Source organism: Mustelus asterias, chromosome 3, assembly GCF_964213995.1.
Source record: "Mustelus asterias chromosome 3, sMusAst1.hap1.1, whole genome shotgun sequence".
NCBI lineage: Eukaryota > Metazoa > Chordata > Chondrichthyes > Carcharhiniformes > Triakidae > Mustelus > Mustelus asterias.
This window is the reverse complement of record NC_135803.1, coordinates 89,974,800-89,997,220: the sequence shown is the minus strand read 5'-3', so window position 1 is coordinate 89,997,220 and position 22,421 is coordinate 89,974,800. Positions and strand designations below refer to the sequence as shown.

Genomic DNA, 22,421 nt, shown 5'->3' with positions numbered 1-22,421 from the left:
ATTTAAGAGTGGTTTTCATTATTAGTGCGGCCAGCCACACCACAATTTTCAGTTTGGTGCAATTGGTAAGCTTCAAAGGGACTGAATAGACTGCTCCTGTCATTATTCCATAATGATTCGAAGATCTGATGGGACAGGGTCCAGTTCTCTACCTTTTGTAGTAAGACAGGTTCATTCTTTGAGTCCGTCAGCTCACACCCGGAATCCGTCAGCTCACACCCGGGGTCCGTCAGCTCACACCCGGGGTCCGTCAGCTCACACCCGGGGTCCGTCAGCTCACACCCGGGGTCCGTCAGCTCACACCCGGGGTCCGTCAGCTCACACCCGGGGTCCGTCAGCTCACACCCGGGGTCCGTCAGCTCACACCCGGGGTCCGTCAGCTCACACCCGGAGTCCGTCAGCTCCACACCCTGGGGGTGATTTTACAACCTCATCGCTTCCCTTATTTGGCGAGGTGAGGTTGTAAATTCGGGAGTGGGTGAACAGCAATGGTGCCCATTTTCACACCCATTCCAATCGTACTGAAACAAAATGGCACGGGGGTGGCACAGTGGTTAGCACTGCTGTCTCACAGCTCCAGGGATCTGGGTTCGATTCCTGGCTAGAGTGCCACTGTCTCCCAGGCTGCTCTGCCTTCTACCCCACCTTGCTTGGCACCCATCTGGGGGGAAAAGATGTCCCTCCTTTCTCCACCGCATCCAGAAGGTGTGACAGTTCTCCCTCTGAGAATCGTGGCGCCATTCTTCTGGAAACCATCTTCCTGCCCTGCCTGCCTTTCTGTCCATCTTGGGACTTATATTCAGGTCTCTCTTCTTAAGACAGTTCAGCTGCAGGCAGTTTGGGCGAGTCAAGTGCCCATTAGGAAATTCCAGCAAGATTTCATGCAGTTTGATTTGTTGTACTGAGGGGGAATCCAAGGCAACACTTGCAGGTGTGCTGATGGGGGTGGAGGGGAGGGGAGGAATGTGCTATTGTGATGATGGGGGGCTGGTGACAGGGGGACTCTGCAAACGTGGGGCATTGGAGACCGTCATTGGGGGCATGGGAAGAGAGGGGGGAGTTGCAAAGCACCATCAGGGACATGGGAGGAAAGGGGGTGAAGGACACTCTGCAATCAAGGGGAGGAGGGAATGAGAGGGAGAGTGTGCCAGGGTGGGGTCTGTAGGAGTGGTCGAGACCATGGTGGGGAGGTCTCCAATGTCCGTGGAGGGCAGGGGGAGCTGCTGTTTTCGAGCCTTCTGCAAGCATGCGCATTCCGGACCTCTGATCTGAGCAGCTGGCCCTCAGGCAACTTAGGCAACAGGCAGGGATCGGTTCCTGCTTTTTTTTGTCTAAGTGGATAAGATCACAGATTTGAACTCACCTAAAAAACGGATCAGAAACTCTCCCATTTTCATGCCCGTCCTGGACTTAGAATTTTTTTGGGAAGATCGACCACCCACACACTTCCCCCAAAGTCATTCAACTCAGACGCAGAGTCAGTCTGAAGCCCTCTGAGTGAGTCAGCTCACACCTGGAGTCCGTCAGCTCACACCCGGGGTCCGTCAGCTCACACCCGGAGTCCGTCAGCTCACACCCGGAGTCCGTCAGCTCACACCCGGGGTCCGTCAGCTCACACCCGGGGTCCGTCAGCTCACACCCGGGATCCGTCAGCTCACACCCGGGGTCCGTCAACTCACACCCGGGGTCCGTCAGCTCACACCCGGGGTCCGTCAGCTCACACCCGGGGTCCGTCAGCTCACACCCGGGGTCCGTCAGCTCACACCCGGGGTCCGTCAGCTCACACCCGGGGTCCGTCAGCTCACACCCGGGGTCCGTCAGCTCCACACCCTGGGGGTGATTTTGCAACCTCATCGCTTCCCTTATTTGGCGAGGTGAGGTTGTAAATTCGGGAGTGGGTGAACAGCAATGGTGCCCATTTTCACACCCATTCCAATCGTACTGAAACAAAATGGCACGGGGGTGGCACAGTGGTTAGCACTGCTGTCTCACAGCTCCAGGGATCTGGGTTCGATTCCTGGCTAGAGTGCCACTGTCTCCCAAGCTGCTCTGCCTTCTACCCCACCTTGCTTGGCACCCATCTGGGGGGGAAAAGATGTCCCTCCTTTCTCCACCGCATCCAGAAGGTGTGACAGTTCTCCCTCTGAGAATCGTGGCGCCATTCTTCTGGAAACCATCTTCCTGCCCTGCCTGCCTTTCTGTCCATCTTGGGACTTATATTCAGGTCTCTCTTCTTAAGACAGTTCAGCTGCAGGCAGTTTGGGCGAGTCAAGTGCCCATTAGGAAATTCCAGCAAGATTTCATGCAGTTTGATTTGTTGTACTGAGGGGGAATCCAAGGCAACACTTGCAGGTGTGCTGATGGGAGTGGAGGGGAGGGGAGGAATGTGCTATTGTGATGATGGGGGGCTGGTGACAGGGGGACTCTGCAAACGTGGGGCATTGGAGACCGTCATTGGGGGCATGGGAAGAGAGGGGGGAGTTGCAAAGCACCATCAGGGACATGGGAGGAAAGGGGGTGAAGGACACTCTGCAATCAAGGGGAGGAGGGAATGAGAGGGAGAGTGTGCCAGGGTGGGGTCTGTAGGAGTGGTCGAGACCATGGTGGGGAGGTCTCCAATGTCCGTGGAGGGCAGGGGGAGCTGCTGTTTTCGAGCCTTCTGCAAGCATGCGCATTCCGGACCTCTGATCTGAGCAGCTGGCCCTCAAGCAACTTAGGCAACAGGCAGGGATCGGTTCCTGCTTTTTTTTGTCTAAGTGGATAAGATCACAGATTTGAACTCACCTAAAAAACGGATCAGAAACTCTCCCATTTTCACGCCCGTCCTGGACTTAGAATTTTTTTGGGAAGATCGACCACCCACACACTTCCCCCAAAGTCATTCAACTCAGACGCAGAGTCAGTCTGAAGCCCTCTGAGTGAGTCAGCTCACACCTGGAGTCAGTCAACTCCCACTCAGGGTCAGTCATTCAGCTCAGACCCAGAGTCATACTGAAGCAGTCCATGTTCAAATGCAACAACATCTGGACAATATCCAGGCTTGGGCTGACAAGTGGCAAGTAATATATGTGCCATACAAATGCCAGGCAATGACCATCACCAAAAAGAGATACTCTAACCATTGCCCTTTTGATATTCAGTGGTGTTACTATCACTGAATTCCCTATTGTCAACATCCTTGGGGTTATCATTGACCAGAAACTCAACTGGACTCACCACATAAACACAGTAGCTACAAGAGCACGTCAATGGCTTGGAATAGTGTGGCAAGTAACTCACCTCCTGACTCCCCAGAGCCTGTCCACCATCTACAAGGCACAAGTCAGGAGTGTGATGAAATACTCCCCCACTTGATGGGTGCAGCTCCAACAACACTCAAGAAGCTTGACAATAGCCAGGACAAAGCAGCCCGCTTGATTGGCACCACATCCACTCTCTCCACCACCAGTGCTCAGTAGCAGCAGTGTGCACTATCGACAAAATGCACATCAGCAATTCACCAAAGATCCTTAGACAGCACCTTCCAAACCCACGAATATTTTCATCTAGAAGGACAAGGGCAGCAGATGCAAGGGAACACCACCTGCAAGTTCCCCTCCAATCCACTCACCATCCTGACTTGGAAATATATCACCGTTCCTTCGCAGTCGCTGGGTCAAAATCCTGGAATTCCCTCTCTAACAGCATTGTGGGTCAACCCACAGCACGTGGACTGCAGCGTTTCAAGAAGGCAGCTCACCACCACCTTCTCGAGTGCAACTAAGGATGGACAATAAATACTGGCTAGCCAGTGACGCCCATGTATTGTGAATAAATTTTTTAAAAGTCAGCTCAGACCTAAAGTCATTCAGCTCACACCCGGAGTCGGCCAACTCACACTTAGGGCCGCGGCGGACTTGAAACTGGGAGTGTTTCAGATCCGACTTCTAGACCCGTTCTCAGGTGCCCCCATACGCACTCTACCTGAAAATGTATCAGCAATTCCAAATCGCGCTGCAGAAGCCTGTGGGAGGGGCTCAACGTGCCTGAAATCCTGCAGCTCCGATCGGTGCCTTAAATTGCGCATGCGCAGAACAAGAAAAATAGAATGCTGCTCCCCTGCCACATCCCTCCCAGGCTGGATAATGCCACCCACCCCCCCCAGCCCGGCCACCACAGACATTGCCCCACCCCCCAAAACATTACTGACCCCCTTATCCCCCACCCCTTCTGCCACCCAAAACAATCATGGGCCCCTTCCCCCTCACTGATCACAGGCAGAGTGGCAGCGGCCCCCTCTTCCCCACCTCCCAATCTCAAGCAGAGAGCCGTTAGACACTCAGCAATTACCTCCTCACTAGCTGGAGTGCCCAAATCGAACTTTTGTAGAGCATGTCTCTTTCCGCCAAATCTGGATGGGCGAACGCAGTGGTAAAGGGGGAATTGCCGGCAAGGTTGGGTGTGCAGTCCATTAAGTCTGCCGTCGCCCATTTCGGGTGCGGTTCCGATCGCAGCCATTTTCAGGCCTTGGTAAAGGGGGAACCGGCGCAGAGGCGCACGTGGATCGCGCTACTCGCCTCACGCCCGACTTTAGCAAATTTTCACGCCCGAAAACGGGTGCAACTTGATGGTAAAATCGGGCCCTTCGAGTCAGTTCACACCTGGAATCAGTCAGCTCAACCTGAAGTCAGTCAGCTCACAGCCGGAGTCAGTCAGCTTTTAAAAATTAATTTTTGGGACATGGGCGTCGCTGCTGGCCAGTATTTATTGCCCATCCCTAGTTGCCCGAGGGCAGTTGAGAGTCAACCACATTGCTGTGGCTCTGGAGTCACATGTAGGCCAGACCAAGTAAGGATGGCAAATTTCCTTCCCTCAAAGACATTAGTGAATCAGATGGGGTTTTTTGACAATCGACAATGGTTTCATGGTCATCAGTAGACTCTTAATTCCAGATTTTTTTTTATTGCATTCAAATTTCACCATCTGCCGTGGCAGGATTCAAACCCAGGTCCCCAAAACATTAGCTGAGTTTCTGGATTAATAGTCTAGTGATAATGCCACAAGACCATTGCCTCCCCTGGAGTCAGTCAGCTTGCAGCTTAACCTAAAAATTGCAGATCCGGAACATAACCCACCATTATTATTGTTATCTTATGAGCAATTTTTTTCCATTTAGCACGCTGCTTTCCAGGAACACAAATGAGGGATTTCTGTATGAAAAAAAAGGTGAGAGAGGGTGTCTGCTTAGGATTGAAGCAAAGAATGGTCTACAGCTCCCAGGAGATTTCAGGCATGGGACTCATATGGGTTCCCATAGCAACACCTGTTCTTTGTAGGAAGTGAGTGGAGTTGAAGGAGAAATTGTTCAATGTGAGCACAAGTTCAGTCAGGCAGTGGAGGCTGGTGGGTGGGAACTGGTAGGGCCACCTCCAAGAAAAAAGCAGAGATTCCTCAGACTGATATGGTTTAGGTGTAGAGGGATTGGACTTCCATTGTGAAAAGGAGGCAGGGCCAGGAAACTGGAATTTTTCCAGGTATCCTGATTTACATACAGCTGAAACAACCAAGAACAAATCTGGGCCATTGCCAATTGCTGAGTTCCTACTTTGTATAAGAACTGCTGAATTTTGCACATAGCTCTGTAGTTGAGAGTATATGTACGTTTCAGCATGAATGAAAGCTGTGACTAAGTGCTATCACCCACTAAATATCAGAGAAAAAGCCCAATCCCTGAAATGCACAGCTTGACAATAGCATCTTTAAACAACATGATGGACTCGGTATGATCAATATTCCAATTTTCTTTTCAAACCTCTGTGCCAAAAGGAGTGTTTCATTATTCATGTGGAAGGAGGGAGGTGGGTTAATCAGACACCATGTGCTTCTTTGGGGGATGTGGATCTGTATGTACCAAGTGCAGGGAACTGGGAGCTTGGGGTGAACCTTTCATTAATCACCTTGGAGTTAACCTTGCATTCACTTGTCAGAAGAACAGGAAATGGCAAGAGGTGTAGGGAATGTTATCTTATAATGAGCGTATGATTACTGGGACTGGCTATTCTCTATAGATATTTTAAAGAGGCAAATAGTGAAATCCAATGTGATGCCAGGTTAAAACCTCACATTTGAGTACAAATGCCTATCATACTCTGGTAACCGTCAGGTCAGGTATGATGCAGAGTTTGAATGTCTTGCTGTGTTCATTTTTACAGAGATATATTGATGAAGTAACTCGGACGTATACATGGACCCCAGTGCAAAGTGCTGATTACAGGTAACATATCTGTTGTAATTCATCAGCCTAGAATTGTATATTCCCAGAGTGTTACAGCCATAGTTTACCTGTGGCCTTCCCCCTTTGCCCAGGGAATGTAGCACTTGGAAAACTGCTGACTACATTTTCACATATAACAATGATAAATGTTGCAAGAATGTCCTATTCACAGAGGTAGGTATATGATATTTCTGAATGTGGCACTTGTCTTTTGTTCTGTATATTCCATTGTCACTATAACATGGAAAGGTGATATTATCAGAAACAGTGTGAGACTTCAGAACTTTTGTGATGAGTTTTAAAAGAGATGGTGTTAGAATTAAGAGTTGTATAATGAAGATAAATGATCAGAGAGTGTTGTGGCAATTATATACTGTCAGAACAGTAATAACCTGCTCTGAAAATAGATTGTGTTAACCTGGAAGTTTAAATAGGCTACTGTGAGATCTGACACAAAACAGAAAAATAAAATTTAAGATAATCAGTAGTTTACTTAACTTTGATACCCTCCATCAATATAATCCCTCCTGTCTTTCAATACACCATCAATGCAATCGCTCCATGGATAGTGTGAGCCCCACACATTTTATCGCTCCATGGATTACTTGGAGTGAAGTCACTCTATGGATAACCTGGGTCCAACACTGTCCATCATTGAGCTCACTCCATGAGGAATATGAGTTCTGTATTCTTCATCATTCGAATCATAAAATCGTACAACACAGAAGAAGGCCATTCCGCTCATCATAGAATTAAAGAATTCTTACAGTGCAGAAGGGGCCTCACTGACTCTCTGATCCAGTATCTTATCCGGTCCCTCTTCCCTGTCCTATCCCTGTAACCCCACACACTTACCTTGGCTGATCCATGTAACCTACACATTTTGGGCCACTAAGGGGCAATTTAGCATGGCCAATCCACCTAACCTGCACATCTTTGGACTGTGGGAGGAAACCGGAGCACCTGGAGGAAACCCAGACACAGGGAGAATGTGCAAACTCCACACAGTCACTCAAAGCCAGAATTGAACCTGGATCCCTAGAACTGTGAGGCAGCAGTGCCACCATGCCTGTGCCAGCTCTTTGAAATAATCATCCAATTATTAATTGGATGATTATTTCAAAGAGCTGGCACAGGCATGGTGGCACTGTTGCCTCACAGTTCTAGGGATCCAGGTTCAATTCTGGCTTTGGGTGACTGTCTGTGTGGAGTTTGCACATTCTCCCTGTGTCTGGGTTTCCTCCAGGTGCAATCTATTTTCGGAGCAGGTTATTACTGCTCTTTCCACATAGCCTTGCAAATATTTCCCCTTCAATATTTTATCCAGGTTCCTTTTAAAAGTTACAATTGGTGCTTCCACCACTATTTCAGGCAATGTATTCCAGAACACAACTCATTGTGTAAAAAAATGCTCCTTATGTCACCTCTGATTCTTTTGCTAATTACATTAAATCTTTGTCCTCTGGTTACCAACCTTCCTGTCATTGGAAACAGTTTTCCCTTATTCAAGATCAATAATTTTGAGCACATCTATTGAATCCCCCCTTAACCCTCTCCCCTACAAAGAGAACAATCTCTATTTCTCTTGTTCCTCTACATAAAATAAGTTTTTCATCCCCAGTAACCTGCCAGTAAATAATTTCCTCTGCACCCACTTAAAAATGTTGATATTCTTCCTAATGCAAGGTCGCCATAATTGGCCACAGTGCTTTCTAGCTGAGCCTCCCCAATGTTTTGTAAAGCTTAATTTGCTTGTTTTCCTAATTATAAAATCAAGGGCCCAGTATGTCTTTACAACAGTCTTCTCAAACCATCCTACCAACTGCAGAGCTCTGTTTGTGTAAAAATCCGTAGGTTCCTTTACACCTTCAAAATAGCTAATATTACCTTTTTTCATTCTTCCTACCAACGTGCATCACTTCTCCATATTAAATTTCATCAGCTATCTGTCCATATCAGCCTATCTGTGACCTTCTAAAGTCTGCTACTACCTTTCTCACTGCTTACTATCTTTCTGAGTTTCCCCAGGTTCTACACTCTCCATCATTGTGATCACTCCATTGGTCATTTTATTCCTGCAATCTTTCTAGAGCCTCCCTCTAAATTATTACTTTAACTAAAAGAACTTTGAATTCAGAGAAACAAATAACTTTGAACTCGGAAGCCACAATTCCTTCCTGCACAGTTTAACTATCCACATGCAGAAGTTTAGAAAATGCATGGTGCCCTAAAACCTGACACAGTGATTTGAGCACAGAGTTCAGTGCATCAATTCCTCACATTAATCCCCACACTGTCCCACTGAAAGTATTTGGCCAGTTGACTGGGGTACCACTCATCATCTTTGGTGTTGCAGGTAAAAAACTTTAATTCCAGTATATGTGAAATGCTGTGGAATTTGCTAATTTTGTCCCATTGTTAATCCCAGATTTTAAGTATTCATTGCTCAGGTGGATTTCAAATGTGATATTGCCTCTTCATTCCCTTCGCAGCCTTGCCCTGGTGTTGCCACCATACAGCAAATATTATATCCAAGCAAAGTTGGATGACCAAATCCTTCAAGCTCAGTGTAAGTACCTGTTATCCAATCTATTAATCCTCTAGTATGACCTTGAACCTGCAGACATCCCAGCTGTCGCTGGGCTGTGGAAAACTTTACTGCACTGATAGAAAGCAAGTTTTCCTGATCAGAATTGGAGTTTAACCAATTACACAGAATTACACAGTCACCTTTCTGAAGTTGGTGAAACTCTGTATTTTGCTGAGCAAAACAAAAGTCAAAATAAAATTAATATATGAACCAGCTGGCTAAGAACCAAAAGTCGAGCTCTCCTTTTCTTGCTTTCTTCTAGAATATACAATGATTCTGAAGCAGCAAACCACGCAGAGACTGTGAAAATGTGCATGCTTTTCACTATGTTCTACTTGGGTTTCAGTTTCTTTCTTGCTTTTTTTGTTTTACTCTGTTGTTTTGTTTTCTTTTGTTCTTCTTTTAATTTCTCTGGATTGTTTGGACATGCCTTGTTCTGTTTGCTGAAGCTTTAGAATCATTTGCCCTTGGCTATTGCATGCTAGCCTTGTGTGCAGAGCACCTAGAGCTATCGGTCTAGATGTTTGCAACTGTTTGTTTGCTCTTTTGATATATTTTTATTTTGTCAGTTGCAAGATTCTCAGTATATTTATACACAATATTTTTATTCAAATAGTAATTGAATAAAATATTGTTTGTGACCCCCTTCCTACCCAACCCCTTTTTTTCTGCTTTCTCTCTCTATGATGGATTCACACAGTCCAAAACAACAACAAGGGCAAGTATCTGAATATTGGTCCCCTCCCCTCACCCTCTTTGTTCAGTGCCTACCCCCCACTGTACCCAGCCTGCTTGCCCATTTACCTGCCCGTCTGATCCCTTCTCAAATTCCCTTCCCAACCCTCTTGATGCAATGTCTTGTTATGTCCACAATGGCTTAGAAATTTCCTTTGCATTGCTCGGAATATCTTCCCTCTAGATATCTGCTACCTATTGTATCCAACTTTAATGTCCTGCTTTCTCTCTCACCCCTTTCTCTCTCTTTCTTTCTCGCACTTCTTTCCTCACTAACTAACCCACCTCTCCTCAATGATACTGAAGATACATCAGTGCTGTTTGGACCCCACCCATCCACTTCCTCCCCATTAACCTGTAACTGGACCCTATGCTCCACCCTTTCAAAACAGAGTTTGATTGTCTCCATGTAATTTAAAGAGTTTGGCCATGTTGGTGCCTTATGAGTGACGTTCAGTAATTGACTACAATCGGTGCAGTAGAAGATGTTGAAAAAAATGGAATTGGTAATCAATTAAAACAGTATTTCTGGTCTTAAAAAGCCTGAATGATCTCATTTTTATTGGCAAGTATTTTGGACTATCCATGTTCCAGAATGTAAAAATTGTCTGTTTTCTGGGCAACATCGTGGCTACAACTACTCTCCTGAGATGTGCTTCGACCCTGCAGATCAATCTCTTGATCTTGCCATTTTTAAGAGTTGCGTAGTTTCTTCTCTGCTCCTGTGCTAACGATAACGTGTCTGAGACGCTGCAGGTGTGAGCTATACCTCCCCCTCTCCAGTAGTTCCCAGATAATGTTCCTTTTTATTGCAGATTTTGAATCCTTGTTACCCAGCTCCTTTGAGACCGTGGGACATGTATTCATTGCTCCCAGGTAGCTGTGTGTGTGTGTGCGCGCTTGCCCATTTGCTTCATGCTGTACACTCATTGTTCCATGCATCACCCTGCTGCCCAAATCTGACCATGCTGTGAATCAGTCAACACTCCCCCCACCTTCAGCCCCACACCACCACACACGTCACCCTGAGCTGTGGCCTGTGTTTGCACCTGTTATGTCTGCCTATGGAATGGATATCTATCTCTCTGCTCTGGCATAGTCTCCCTGTTATGAAATCACTGCTATATGCATGAGCTTCCAGGCTGTAATGGCCCTTTCCTGAAGGCTCCTGGCCCTGCATGGCAATCATCATGGCGACATAACTCCCAGCCGTCTGTGTGTTAAAGAATAGGGAACTTTCTGCAGCATGACTCTCCTTCATGTTACTGTCCCATCCTTGTACAGGAGTGACACCCCTGGGGTTTGAGGGTGAGGGTTTGTCACTGTCTCTTTTGTGCCAGTGTCCACTTTACCCTCATGGAATGTGTTTACACTTGGATTTCCTCCTAGGGAATACTGCAAGGATCTTGTCAAGTCAGACAACAACACAGAGTTGTTATTCAATTTTATCAATCTGATGGATAAGAACACTCCTGACTACAAGAACTGTGAGTACAGCAACAGTCTCCAGGGGCAGGACCCCTCCAAATCGCCTGTCAGCTCATGGACACTTCAATTTCTGATTTGGTTATTACATTATTTAGACTTTGTATAAAATGCAGCCTTGGTACTGACCCCCAGGGTCTACTGTGTGATGCATTGAGTTTCACTAGCATTTTTAAAAAGTATAGGATGAAAAATGTTGTAAGTTTTCATGAAGTGAATTCTCTTGTGGAGATAAAAGTCTGAATTTTAAAGGGAAAATATTTCAAAGTTTTGATACTGAATGTGTGGATGAGTGTGTTATCATTTTTAGAATTTAGGAGGTCGCTTTAAATAATGTGATTTTTTTATTCCTTGTGCTAGCATGTTGTTACAATCCCCATGGAGACCAATAGTCTAAAAGAACAAAACTTATCAAATGACCTTAATGGAAACATAGAAGATAGGAGCAGGAGGAGGCCATTTGGCCTTTTGAACCTACTCCGCTATTCATTACGATCATGGCTGATCATCCAACTCAATAGTCTAATCCTGCTTTTTCCCCATAACCTTTGATCCCATTCATCCCATGTGTTTCCTGAATACATTCAATGTTTTGGTATCTACTGGTTCCTGTGATAATGAATTCCACAGGCTCACCACTCTTTGGGTGAAGAAATGTCTCCTCACCTCCATCCTAAATGGTCTACCCTGAATCCTCAGACTGTGACCCCTGGTTCTGGACTCCCCCACCATCAGGAATATCCACCCTGCAAGTTTCCTGTCTAGTACTGTTCGAATTTTATAAGTCTCTATGAGATCCCCCCTATTCGTCTGAACTTCAGCGAAAACAATCCTAGCCTAGTCAATCTCTCCTCATATATCAGTCCCGCCATCCCCGTAATCAGTCTGGTAAACCTTCGCTGCACTCTCTCGAGAGCATCCTTCCTCAGAAAAGGAGACCAAAACTGCCCATAATACTCTAGGCGTGGTCTCACAAAGGCCCTGTATAATTACAACAATAACATCATCTCTGCTCCTGTACTCAAAACCTCTCGCAATGAAGGCCAACATGCCATTTGCCTTCTTTATCGCCTACTGCACCTGCATGCTTACCTTCAGAGATTGATGCACAAGGACACTCCCCTCTCCCAATTTACAGTCATTCAGGTAGTAATCTGCCTTCTTGTTTTTGCTTCCAAAGTGAATAACCTCACATTTATCCAAATTATACTGCATCTGCCTTTGATTTGCCCACTCACCCAGGCTGTCAGTTCATCCTGAAGGATCTCTGCATCCTTGTCACCCTCCCACCCAACTTGGTATCATCTGCAAACTTTGAGATGTTACATTTTGTCCCCACACAGACACGAGGAGAACGTGCAAACTCCACACAGACAGTGACCCCAGGCCAGAATTGAACCTGAGTTCCTGGTGCTGTGAGGTAGCAGTGCTAACCACTGTGCCAGCCCTAACCCAGACCCATCACTCTGGTGTGATGTCAATTGGACCCATGGGGGGATAGTGTGGAGAAGGGGGGAAGAAGGGGAGGGGGAATGGGGGGTTGGCATGTGTGTGAGAGAGGGGCGGGGGGAGTGTGGTTATGGCTCCTGGGGTGCAGTGAGTGGGTGGGAGGGTTGCAACTGCTGGACCGCACGCCAGCTATTGGCAAACCTCGCTGCATTGAAAGCCTCGCTGCTCTGCCGGACCCTCACCAGTGCTGCCTGTCTTCCATCCTCTGGCTCTTCCTCGGCCTCTTCCTCCACATCCTCTTGGGCCTACTCCTCTTCCTCCTCCAGGAAATCTCCCAGCTGCTGCACCAGGTTCTGGAGCACGCAGCAGACCACGATGATGCGGGAGACCCTTATGGGGCTGTACTGGAGCGCCCGCCAGAGCAGTCCAGTCAGCGGAACCGCATCTTCAGGAGCCTGATGCACCACTCGATGATGGACTAGCAGCATGTGCCTCATTGAAGTGGCATCTGGCCTCCGCACAGGCATCATCAGCCAAGTCCTTCGAGAGTAGCCCTTGTCCCCCATGAACCATCCTGGCAGCCTGGACTGGTCCTCGAAGAGGCCGGGGATGTCAGAACTCCAGAGGATGTAGCTGTCGTGCGCACTCCCTGGGTGCTGTGCACACTCATGCACGATGTTCATCCTGACGTCGCAGACTATCTGTACGTTCAGGAAGTGAAACCTCTTCCGATTGATGAACTGCAGCCCCTGACCTTGTGGGACCACAGGACGACATGCGTGCTATCTACAGCCCCCTGACCATAGGGCATTCTGCATTCTGGTGATGGTGGTGAAGCTTGCAGCCCCCGGGCTTCCTGTTGGGCTGATCTACGTTGAAGTGGATGTAATTGCCAGCCTGGGTGAACAGAGCATCTGTAACCTGGCGGGCACACTTGTGCATTGAGGGCTGCGAGATGCCACAGACGTCCCCGCTGGATGCCGGGAAGGCCCCAGTGCCGTAGAAGTTTAGGGCTGCCATGACCTTCACTGCCACGGGGATCGGGTCTCCTCCCGCCCTTTGAGATGCCAGGGCTGCGAGGACCTGACACAGGTGCTGCACTGTCTCCTTACTTAGATGAAGCCTGCAGTGGAATGCGGCTTCAGCTCATCAAAGCTCCTGCAGCTCCTGTAGACCCTGGCTCTCCACCTCGTCCGTCCCCTGCCCCCATCCCCCCACAAGTGGATGTGCAGCCATGTCCTGGCCCTGACCGGCATCCCCCTGCCCTCCTGCTTTGGCCTATGGATTGGGCTGGCCTTGCAGTAGTCGGATGTCTCCCTCCTCCTCCTCCTCAGTGGCTGCTACAATGATCGCCATCTTAGTTGCTGTCAATCCAAAATCCATACTTGCACTTGGGGGGCGGGGTGCAGTGTTAGAAGGTGATAGAGAGAAACAGTACGATTATCCATCCCGGGCCCCCCATTCCCTCCCAGAAACCAGTGTCCCTGTGCGTCTGGACGCTGGCAACCAGACACCATCCCTATCTCAATTGGTCGCCTTTTGCATCCTGGCCACGGCAGACATGGAGAGCATACGAGTCCCAATTGGCAATCTTTGGAGCACAGACATGAGTGCATCCACCTGGATGTCTGGTGCAGTTGCTTCCAGGAATGGCTGCAGTCAGCCAGATGGTGGAGAAGCACCGTTGTGATTATCATGGGATGGGCTCCCATCGAAGGCAGCACGATGTAACTAACAGTGCAATAATATTAAGTGGTGATATTTAACTGTACAATCAAACAGGTGTGTGTGATTCTAAACAGTGCCTATTTTCCTAAACCTAACTAGTGCATTGCTTCACCCATGCCTTCTTTGTGACCCTATGATATCTTAATCTTACGAGACCTATTGTTGCATCTTGATGTCCCCTCCAGGATGCATATCAGAAGTGGAGGCGCTCAGCTGTGTTCTGCCTCCCATAGCCTATGATGCCCTTGGCGGGTGTCCCCTGGGGGGCTGAGACCTGGAGGGCCCCAGCTGACTTTCAGGTGATACTGATGTAGCCATGCCATTCTGTTCATCCCGCTGCCTGTGAGATGCTCCAGCAGCAGGAAGGGGGCATTCAGAAGGTCTGGGGTCTTCTGGCTGGAAGGCCCCAGCATGAGCTCCAGCCCGTCCTCCTCCCTCAGTGTGCCATTGGCTCTGGGGACACTCCATGGGATGGTGGGGCAGCAGGACTGAGCTCAAGAAGCCTCGGCGCCACCTGGCTCCGCCAGTCCTGGATGCCCAAATGCTTCTGTCCCATGGTGTGTGAACCCTCAGCGTTGAGACTGGACCAAGCTCTCGAGGCCCGCAGCCATGGCCTGCTGTGTCTCCAGAATGCCTGCGAGAGCCCCAGACATGACCAGCTGTATCTCCAGAATGCCTCCGTGATCCGTGGCCATGGCCCGCTGTGTCTCCGCCGTGGCCAGCTGTGTCTTCAGGGTGCCCTGGACCCTGTGACCCATGCGGACCATTTCCTACTCCAGGCTTTCCACTGCAGACACCATCCTTGCAGTGTTGGCCTGGGTAGCATGCCATATTGGCAGCATCTCCTGCGACAGAAGTCTGTTGGACTTCTCCAAACAGGCTTGTAGTTGCTGCAGTGTTGCTAGCAGCCGCTCCTGCATTTCCCAGCTCTTCTTTAAATGAGGGGGGATTTCATAGAGACTTATAAAATTCTAACAGGACTAGAGAGGGTAGATGCAGGGAGGATATTCCCGATCATAGAAATCATAGAAACCCTACAGTGCAGGAAGAGGCCATTCGGCCCATCGAGTCTGCACCAACCACAATCCCACCCAGGCCCTACCCCCATATCCCTACATACTTTACCCGCTAATCCCTCTAACCCACACATCTCAGGACACGAGGGGGCAATTTTAGCATGGCCAATCAACCTAACCCGCACATCTTTGGACTGTGGGAGGAAACCGGAGCACCCGGAGGAAACCCACGCAGACACGAGGAGAATGTGCAAACTCTGATGGTGGGTGTGTCCAGAACCAGGGGTCACAGTCTGAGGATTCAGGGTAGGCCATTTAGGACGGAGATGAAGAGACAGTTCTTCACCCAAAGAGTGGTGAGCCTGTGGAATTCATTACCTGAGGAAGTAGTTGATGCCAAAACATTAAATGTATTCAAGAGGCGGCTAGATATAGCACATGGGGCAAATGGGATCAAAGGTTATGGGGAGAAAGCAGTATTATGCTTTTGAATTGGACGATCAGCCATGATCGTGATGAATGACGGAGCAGGCTCGAAGGGCCAAATGGCCTCCTCCTGCTCCTATCTTCTATGTTTCCATGTACCTCCAGCAGCTTTGGGATGGCTGATGCAAGCTTTCTGGCATCAGGGCCAGCTGAATCATTGTTTCTGGCAGACCTCTGCATGCCTGACGCCTCGGACATTCCCGCCTCCACCCGATGTGTATCTCCGACAATGTTGTGCGCACCAGTAACTGACCCAGAATCCTCACCACTCACATGTCCCATGGATTGCTGGCCTCGGAGGATTCCTCACACCCTTCCTCCAAGGTTTCCTCTGAGCTGTTGTGGGGCTTCTCAGCGGGAGGAGCAGGGGGCAGGGGGGCAGTGACTCCCAAAGGGCCTGGTCCATTTGTTGTGTGCTGCAACAAAAGATACAAGATTCAGTGCAAAGGAGGGACAGGTATCTGGGCAGCATGCCATTTACTTGAGATATGTCATATGAATGAAGGTTGCAGATGCTCACTTCCATGTCGCACTCTGACCTGACTGTCACTGACGTTTCTTCCCCCCACCCCCAGCTCCAGTGCACACTCTTCAAAGGGAGTGAAAAGATGCAGCTCGGAGACTCTACCTCCAGTTTTCTCCCACTCCCATTGTTATGGGTCCTCTTATCTTGCGGGGCAGAAGGGGAAATTGAAAGCCTGATGGCTGGAAGGACACAGGATGTTGGGTGTGGCATCGGTTGGGTGGGGTTTGTCGGGGCTGTGCCTCGTCAGGCAGAGGTTGTGACGAGGTTGCTAGAGGGGTTGGAGGAAGGTGCTGGGGAGGTTGGGTGCTGGAAGCCCGTGGGATGTCAGGCGGTGGATCAACATTGCAGATGGGACTAATGGTAGGACACTCACCCTTCCTGCCTGAAGGAGATCAAAGAACAAGAACAAAGAACAATACAGCACAGGAACAGGCCCTTCGGCCCTCCAAGCCTGCACGGATCATGTGCTCCTAACTAGACCATCCGTTTGTATCCCTCTATTCCCAGTCTGTTCATGTGGCTATCTCGATAAGTCTTAAATGATCCCAGCGTGTCTGCCTCAACCACCTTGCTTGGTAGTGCATTCCAGGCCCCCACCACCCTCTGTGTAAAATACGTCCCCCGCATATCTGTATTGAACCTTGCCTTGAACTTGTGACCCCTTGTGTTTTTCATTTCTGACCTGGGAAAAAGCTTCCAACTGTTCACCCTATCTATGCCCTTCATAATTTTATAAACTTCTATTAGGCCGCTCCTCAACCTCCGTCTTTCCAGGGAGAACAACCCTAGTTTACTCAATCACACCTCATAGCTAATACCCTCCATACCAGGCAACATCATGGTAAACCTCCTCTGCACTCTCTCCAAAGCTTCCACGTCCTTCTGGTAGTGTGGCGACCAGAACTGGACGCAGTATTCCAAATGCGGCCGAACCAACGCTCTGCAACATCATATGCCAACTTTTATACTCTATGCCCCATCCAATAAAGGCAAGTATGCCACATGCCTTCTTCACCACCTTTTCCACCTGTGCTGCCACCTGTCAGGATCTGTGGACTTGCACACCCAGATCCCTCTGTGTGTCTATACTCCTGATGGTTCTGCCATTCATTGTATAGCTCCCCCCTGCATTAGATCTACCAAAATGCATCACTTCGCATTTATCTGGATTAAATTCCATCTGCCATTTCTCCACCCAATTTTCCAGCCTATCAATATCCTGCTGTATTCTCTGACAATGTTCATCACTATCCGCAACTCCAGCAATCTTTGTGTCATCTGCAAACTTACTAATCAGACCAGCTACATCTTCTTCCAAATCATTTATATATATCACAAACAGCAGAGGTCCCAGTACAGAGCCCTGCGGAACACCAGTCACAGACGTCCAATCAGAAAAAAAACCCTCCACTGCTATCCTCTGTCTTCTATGGCCAAGATGTGGAGATACCGGCGTTGGACTGGGGTGAACACAGTAAGAGTTTTAACAACATCAGGTTAAAGTCCAACAGGTTTATTTGGTAGCAAATACCATTAGCTTTCGGAGCGCTGCTCCTTCGTCAGATGGAGTGGAAATCTGCTCTCAAACAGGGCACAGAGACACAAAAATCAAGTTACAGAATACTGATTAGAATGCGAATCCCTACAGCCAGCTCTGACATTCATGCTCCATTCACCCAGCAGAAAGGCTCACCAGTATTAACCTAGTTTTAGGGTAGCTTTTGCACTCGAAATTGAAGGCACTAATAAAGAAGGGTGCATAATTTTATGGTAGATGGATGCATTGTTGACTATACAGTGCTGCTCCTGACACCTACTGGCCAAAGTTCTTCATCCAAATCCTTCTCAGTTAACAATCCCTTTCCATCTCTCATTGTTCTGAGATTTTTAACAGTGAAGATTGCACTGATTATGATGCAATATGGCAGGCCTACACTGGCAGTCAGTCAGCTCCCCAGACAACGACCCTGTGCTTTGTGTGTGCATGTGTATATATTGTAAACAAGAAAGCTCTGTTGTAAGTTTCTTTTGAGAGAGTGTTTAACCTCCAACTCTCTCAATATTAATTTGTTCTTTTGTGATTTTAACCATTCAGGCAATAAGAGACAGTTTAGTGATTTAACTTGGGGAATGTTTATTAAGCAACAAAAGTAATACTTAGCAAGCTGGGGAGTGAGTTTACTGGTTCAGTGCATTTTTACTTCCCAATTCATCCTCTGATGCAGAGCGGCATGTCTCTCTTTCTCTCTCTCTTGGTCAGTTTCTCTGTAGAGTTTGTGACAGTGCCTTGTTGATTTAAAGATGTTGGGGTGGAGGGGGCAGAATTCACTGCCCCCTTTTGCTGATGGAGGAAATGATGATTGCCTGCTGAATTGGGCATCAGGGCTAAAAAACGGGATTCCCGCCGGGTGTGAAGGCCATTGGGATTCACCCGGCCTGCCAACCCCAATCAGATTTGTGGCCAGACTGGGCGGGAACCCAATAATTATATAAAACTGCTGATTGCAATATAATTAAGGGGCTGGACGGCCCATTCAGTGGCCTCTCGCTATTCACCCTCCTCCCCAGCAGGAACTGCACCAGGCAGGCTGTGACCAACGTGGATCTGGCATGTTGGACTCTGAGGGGGGAGTCAAGGATGTAGGTCCAGTGCCCATGTGCTCCTCTGCTGTTGCCATGCTGTGGAGGGAGGGTCCCTAAGGGTCCTGGAGGTTGGGTGGGCTTGGGCTGAGGATAAGGGGATTAACCTCTGTTTAATTAATTAAACAATCCCTTTCCATCTCTGATTGTTCTGAGATTTTTAACAGTAAAGATTGCACTGATTATGGTGCAATATGGCAGGCCTACACTGGCAGTGGATTGATTAACTTTCTGTTCAAGAAAGGAAATAGGAATAACCCTGGTAATTATAGGCGGTTAGTCTTACTTCGGTGGTCAGTAAGTTAATGGAAAAGGTCCTGAGGGATAGGATTTATGACCATTTGGAAAGATGCAGCTTAATCCGTGATAGTCAGCACGGATTCGTGAAGGGTAAGTCGTGCCTCACAAATTAGATTGAATTATTTGAGGAGGTAACTAAGTGTGTAGATGAAGGTAGAGCAGTTGTTGTCGTATACATGGATTTTAGTGACGCGTTTGATAAGGTTCCCCATGGTAGGCTCATGAAGAAAGTAAGGAGATGTGGGTAGAGGGAAATTTGGCCGATTGGATAAGTAACTGGCTATCTCATAGAACAGTAAGAAGTCTCACAACACCAGGTTAAAGTCCAACAGTCCCATTTCTTTGTGAGACTTCTTACTGTGCTTACCCCAGTCCAACGCCGGCATCTCCACATCATATCTCATAGAAGACAGAGGGTGGTGGTGGATGGAAAATTTTCAGACTGGAGACCAGTTACCAGCGGTGTACCACAGGGATCAGTGCTGGGTCCTCTGCTATTTGTGATTTTTATCAATGACTTAGAGGAAGGGGCTGAAGGGTGGGTCAGTAAATTTGCTGATGACACCACGATTGGTGGAGTAGTGGATGAGGTGGAGGGCTGTTGTAGGCTGCAAAGAGACATTGATAGGATGCAGAGCTGGGCCCAAAAATGGCAGATGGAGTTTAACACTGATAAGTGAGAGGTGATTCATTTTGGTAGGACAAATTTGAATGCGGATTACAAGGTCAACGGCAGGGTTCTGAGGAATGTGGAGGAACAGAGAGATCTTGGGGTCCATATCCACAGATCTCTGAAGGTTGCCACTCAAGTGGATAGAGCCGTGAAGAAGGCCTATAGTGTGTTAGCGTTTATTAACAGGGGGTTTGAGTTTAAGAGCCATGGGGTTATGCTGCAACTGTACAGGACCTTGGTGAGACCACATTTGGAATATTGTGTGCAGTTCTGGTCACCTCACTATAAGAAGGATGTGGAAGCATTGGAGAGAGTGCAGAGGAGATTTACCAGGATGCTGCCTGATTTGGAGGGTAGGTCTTATGAGGAAAGGTTGAGGGAGCTAGGGCTTTTCTCTTTAGAGCAGAGGAGGATGAGAGGCGACTTAATAGAGGTTTATAAGATGATAAGGGGGATAGATAGAGTGGACGTTCAGAGACTATTTCCTCGGGTGAATGTAGCTGTTACTAGGGGGCATAACTATAAGGTTCATGGTGGGAGATATAGGAGGGATGTCCGAGGTAGGTTCTTTACTCAGAGAGTGGTTGGGGTGTGGAATGGACTGCCTGCTGTGATAGTGGAGTCGGACATTTTAGGAACTTTCAAGCGGTTATTGGATAGGCACATGGAGCACACCAGAATGATAGGGAGTGGGATAGCATGATCTTGGTTTCGGACAAAGCTCGGCACAACATCGAGGGCCGAAGGGCCTGTACTATGCTGTACTGTTCTATGTTCTATATGTTCTAACCTCGCCACTCTCCCCCAGGATGGGGGTCTCGTGGCTGGACAGCTCCTTCTAGCCCTGGGAAAGGTGTTGTTCAGTTTCAGGATAGTGAATTCAGACACCATCCAAAGGTAAAATACTTATATTGTTTCTGTCCTCTAAAACCTTTGAAGATCCCTGGTCAGATTAACCTCCATGCCCTCCGTGAAAGACTTCCAAATCACTGCAGCACTCCATTCAGCAGAAGGGATTCCACTTTCTCTCTCTAGAAAGCTGCAGATGTGAGAAGATCCCTTTCAAGTCGCCTGACTGACAGAAGTCATTCACTTTCACTGGGGGGGGGGGGGGCGGAGTTCCCTTCTCCACAGCTGTTCACTTAGTCCCGTTGCTTTAACACAGCATTTATTTCAACTCTCTGAGCCTTCATAGAAAGCTATCAATTTCAGTCCAGTACTTTTATGTCTCATTTGATTGACAGTTTAATGGTTTTTGCTCAGCATGCAGTCAGCTGTGTTTATTTACCTTTCCCTTCATGCTGGAATACATCTCAAGTACCCCCATTGTTCCTAACAGCAAAGAGGAACTGAAAAGCACTTAGCTCTTTTGAAGTTGCCTGCAGCTGTGACCACAACCAAGACAGGGCTGAAATTGAATAGTTTTCAAAGGGTTGGAAGGTATTTCAAAGGCTTTTAGCTTTCTGCGAATATGGAGATCAGGGCAACCTTTAAAAAGGGCACCCCTAATCTCTGAAGATCAGGCTGGCCAGCGTGATTCTCGAGATAAATTTATTTGCATCTTTCAGATGGGTAAATCCCATATGGCAAACGTTTTGGACAGGCTGAGTGAGTGGGCGAGGATATGGCAAATGGAGTATAACGTTGAGAAATGCGAGGTTATACACTTTGGAGGAAATAATAACAAATGGGATTACTATCTCAATGGAAACAAATTAAAACATGCTACCGTGCAAAGGGACCTGGGGGTCCTTGTGCATGAGACGCAAAAGCCCAGTCTGCAGGTACAACAGGTGATCAAGAAGGCAAATGGGATGTTGGCCTATATTGCGAGGGGGATAGAATATAAAAGCAGGGATGTCTTGATGCACCTGTACAGGGCATTGGTGAGGCCGCAGCTGGAATACTGTGTGCAGTATTGGTCCCCTTATATGAGGAAGGATATATTGGCATTGGAGGGAGTGCAGAGAAGGTTCACCAGGTTGATACCGGAGATGAGGGGTTTGGATTATGAGGAGAGGCTGAGGAGATTGGGTTTGTACTCGTTGGAGTTTAGAAGGATGAGGGGGGATCTTATGGAGACTTATAAGATAATGCGGGGGCTGGATAGGGTGGAGGCGGAGAGATTCTTTCCACTTAGTAAGGAAGTTAAAACTAGAGGACACAGCCTCAAAATAAAGGGGGGTCGGTTTAAGACAGAGTTGAGGAGGAACTTCTTCTCCCAGAGGGTGGTGAATCTCTGGAATTCTCTGCCCACTGAGGTGGTGGAGGCTACCTCGCTGAATATGTTTAAAGCGCGGATGGATGGATTCCTGATCGGTAAGGGAATTAAGGGTTATGGGGATCAGGCGGGTAAGTGGTACTGATCCACGTCAGATCAGCCATGATCTTATTGAATGGCGGGGCAGGCTCGAGGGGCTAGATGGCCTACTCCTGCTCCTATTTCTTATGTTCTTATGTTTCCAACACCTTTGGGAAACACTCCGGTTTTCCCACTGGTGTGGGCACTTAGTTCCAATTTGGGTGAATCGGGGTCATTG

General features: G+C 48.1%; 1 protein-coding gene across 1 annotated transcript in view; it reads left to right on the top strand.

Annotated features, from left to right (window-relative positions):
* The window catches only part of cacna2d2a (calcium channel, voltage-dependent, alpha 2/delta subunit 2a), a 1,197,503-nt gene that overhangs the window by 1,076,035 nt on the left and 99,047 nt on the right, over nt 1-22,421 (top strand). Inside the window, exons 21-24 of the mRNA XM_078209320.1 lie at nt 6,192-6,253; nt 8,746-8,822; nt 10,394-10,454; nt 10,968-11,065. Coding sequence (XP_078065446.1) covers nt 6,192-6,253; nt 8,746-8,822; nt 10,394-10,454; nt 10,968-11,065 — 298 coding nt within the window. The remainder of the gene's footprint in view (nt 1-6,191; nt 6,254-8,745; nt 8,823-10,393; nt 10,455-10,967; nt 11,066-22,421) is intronic.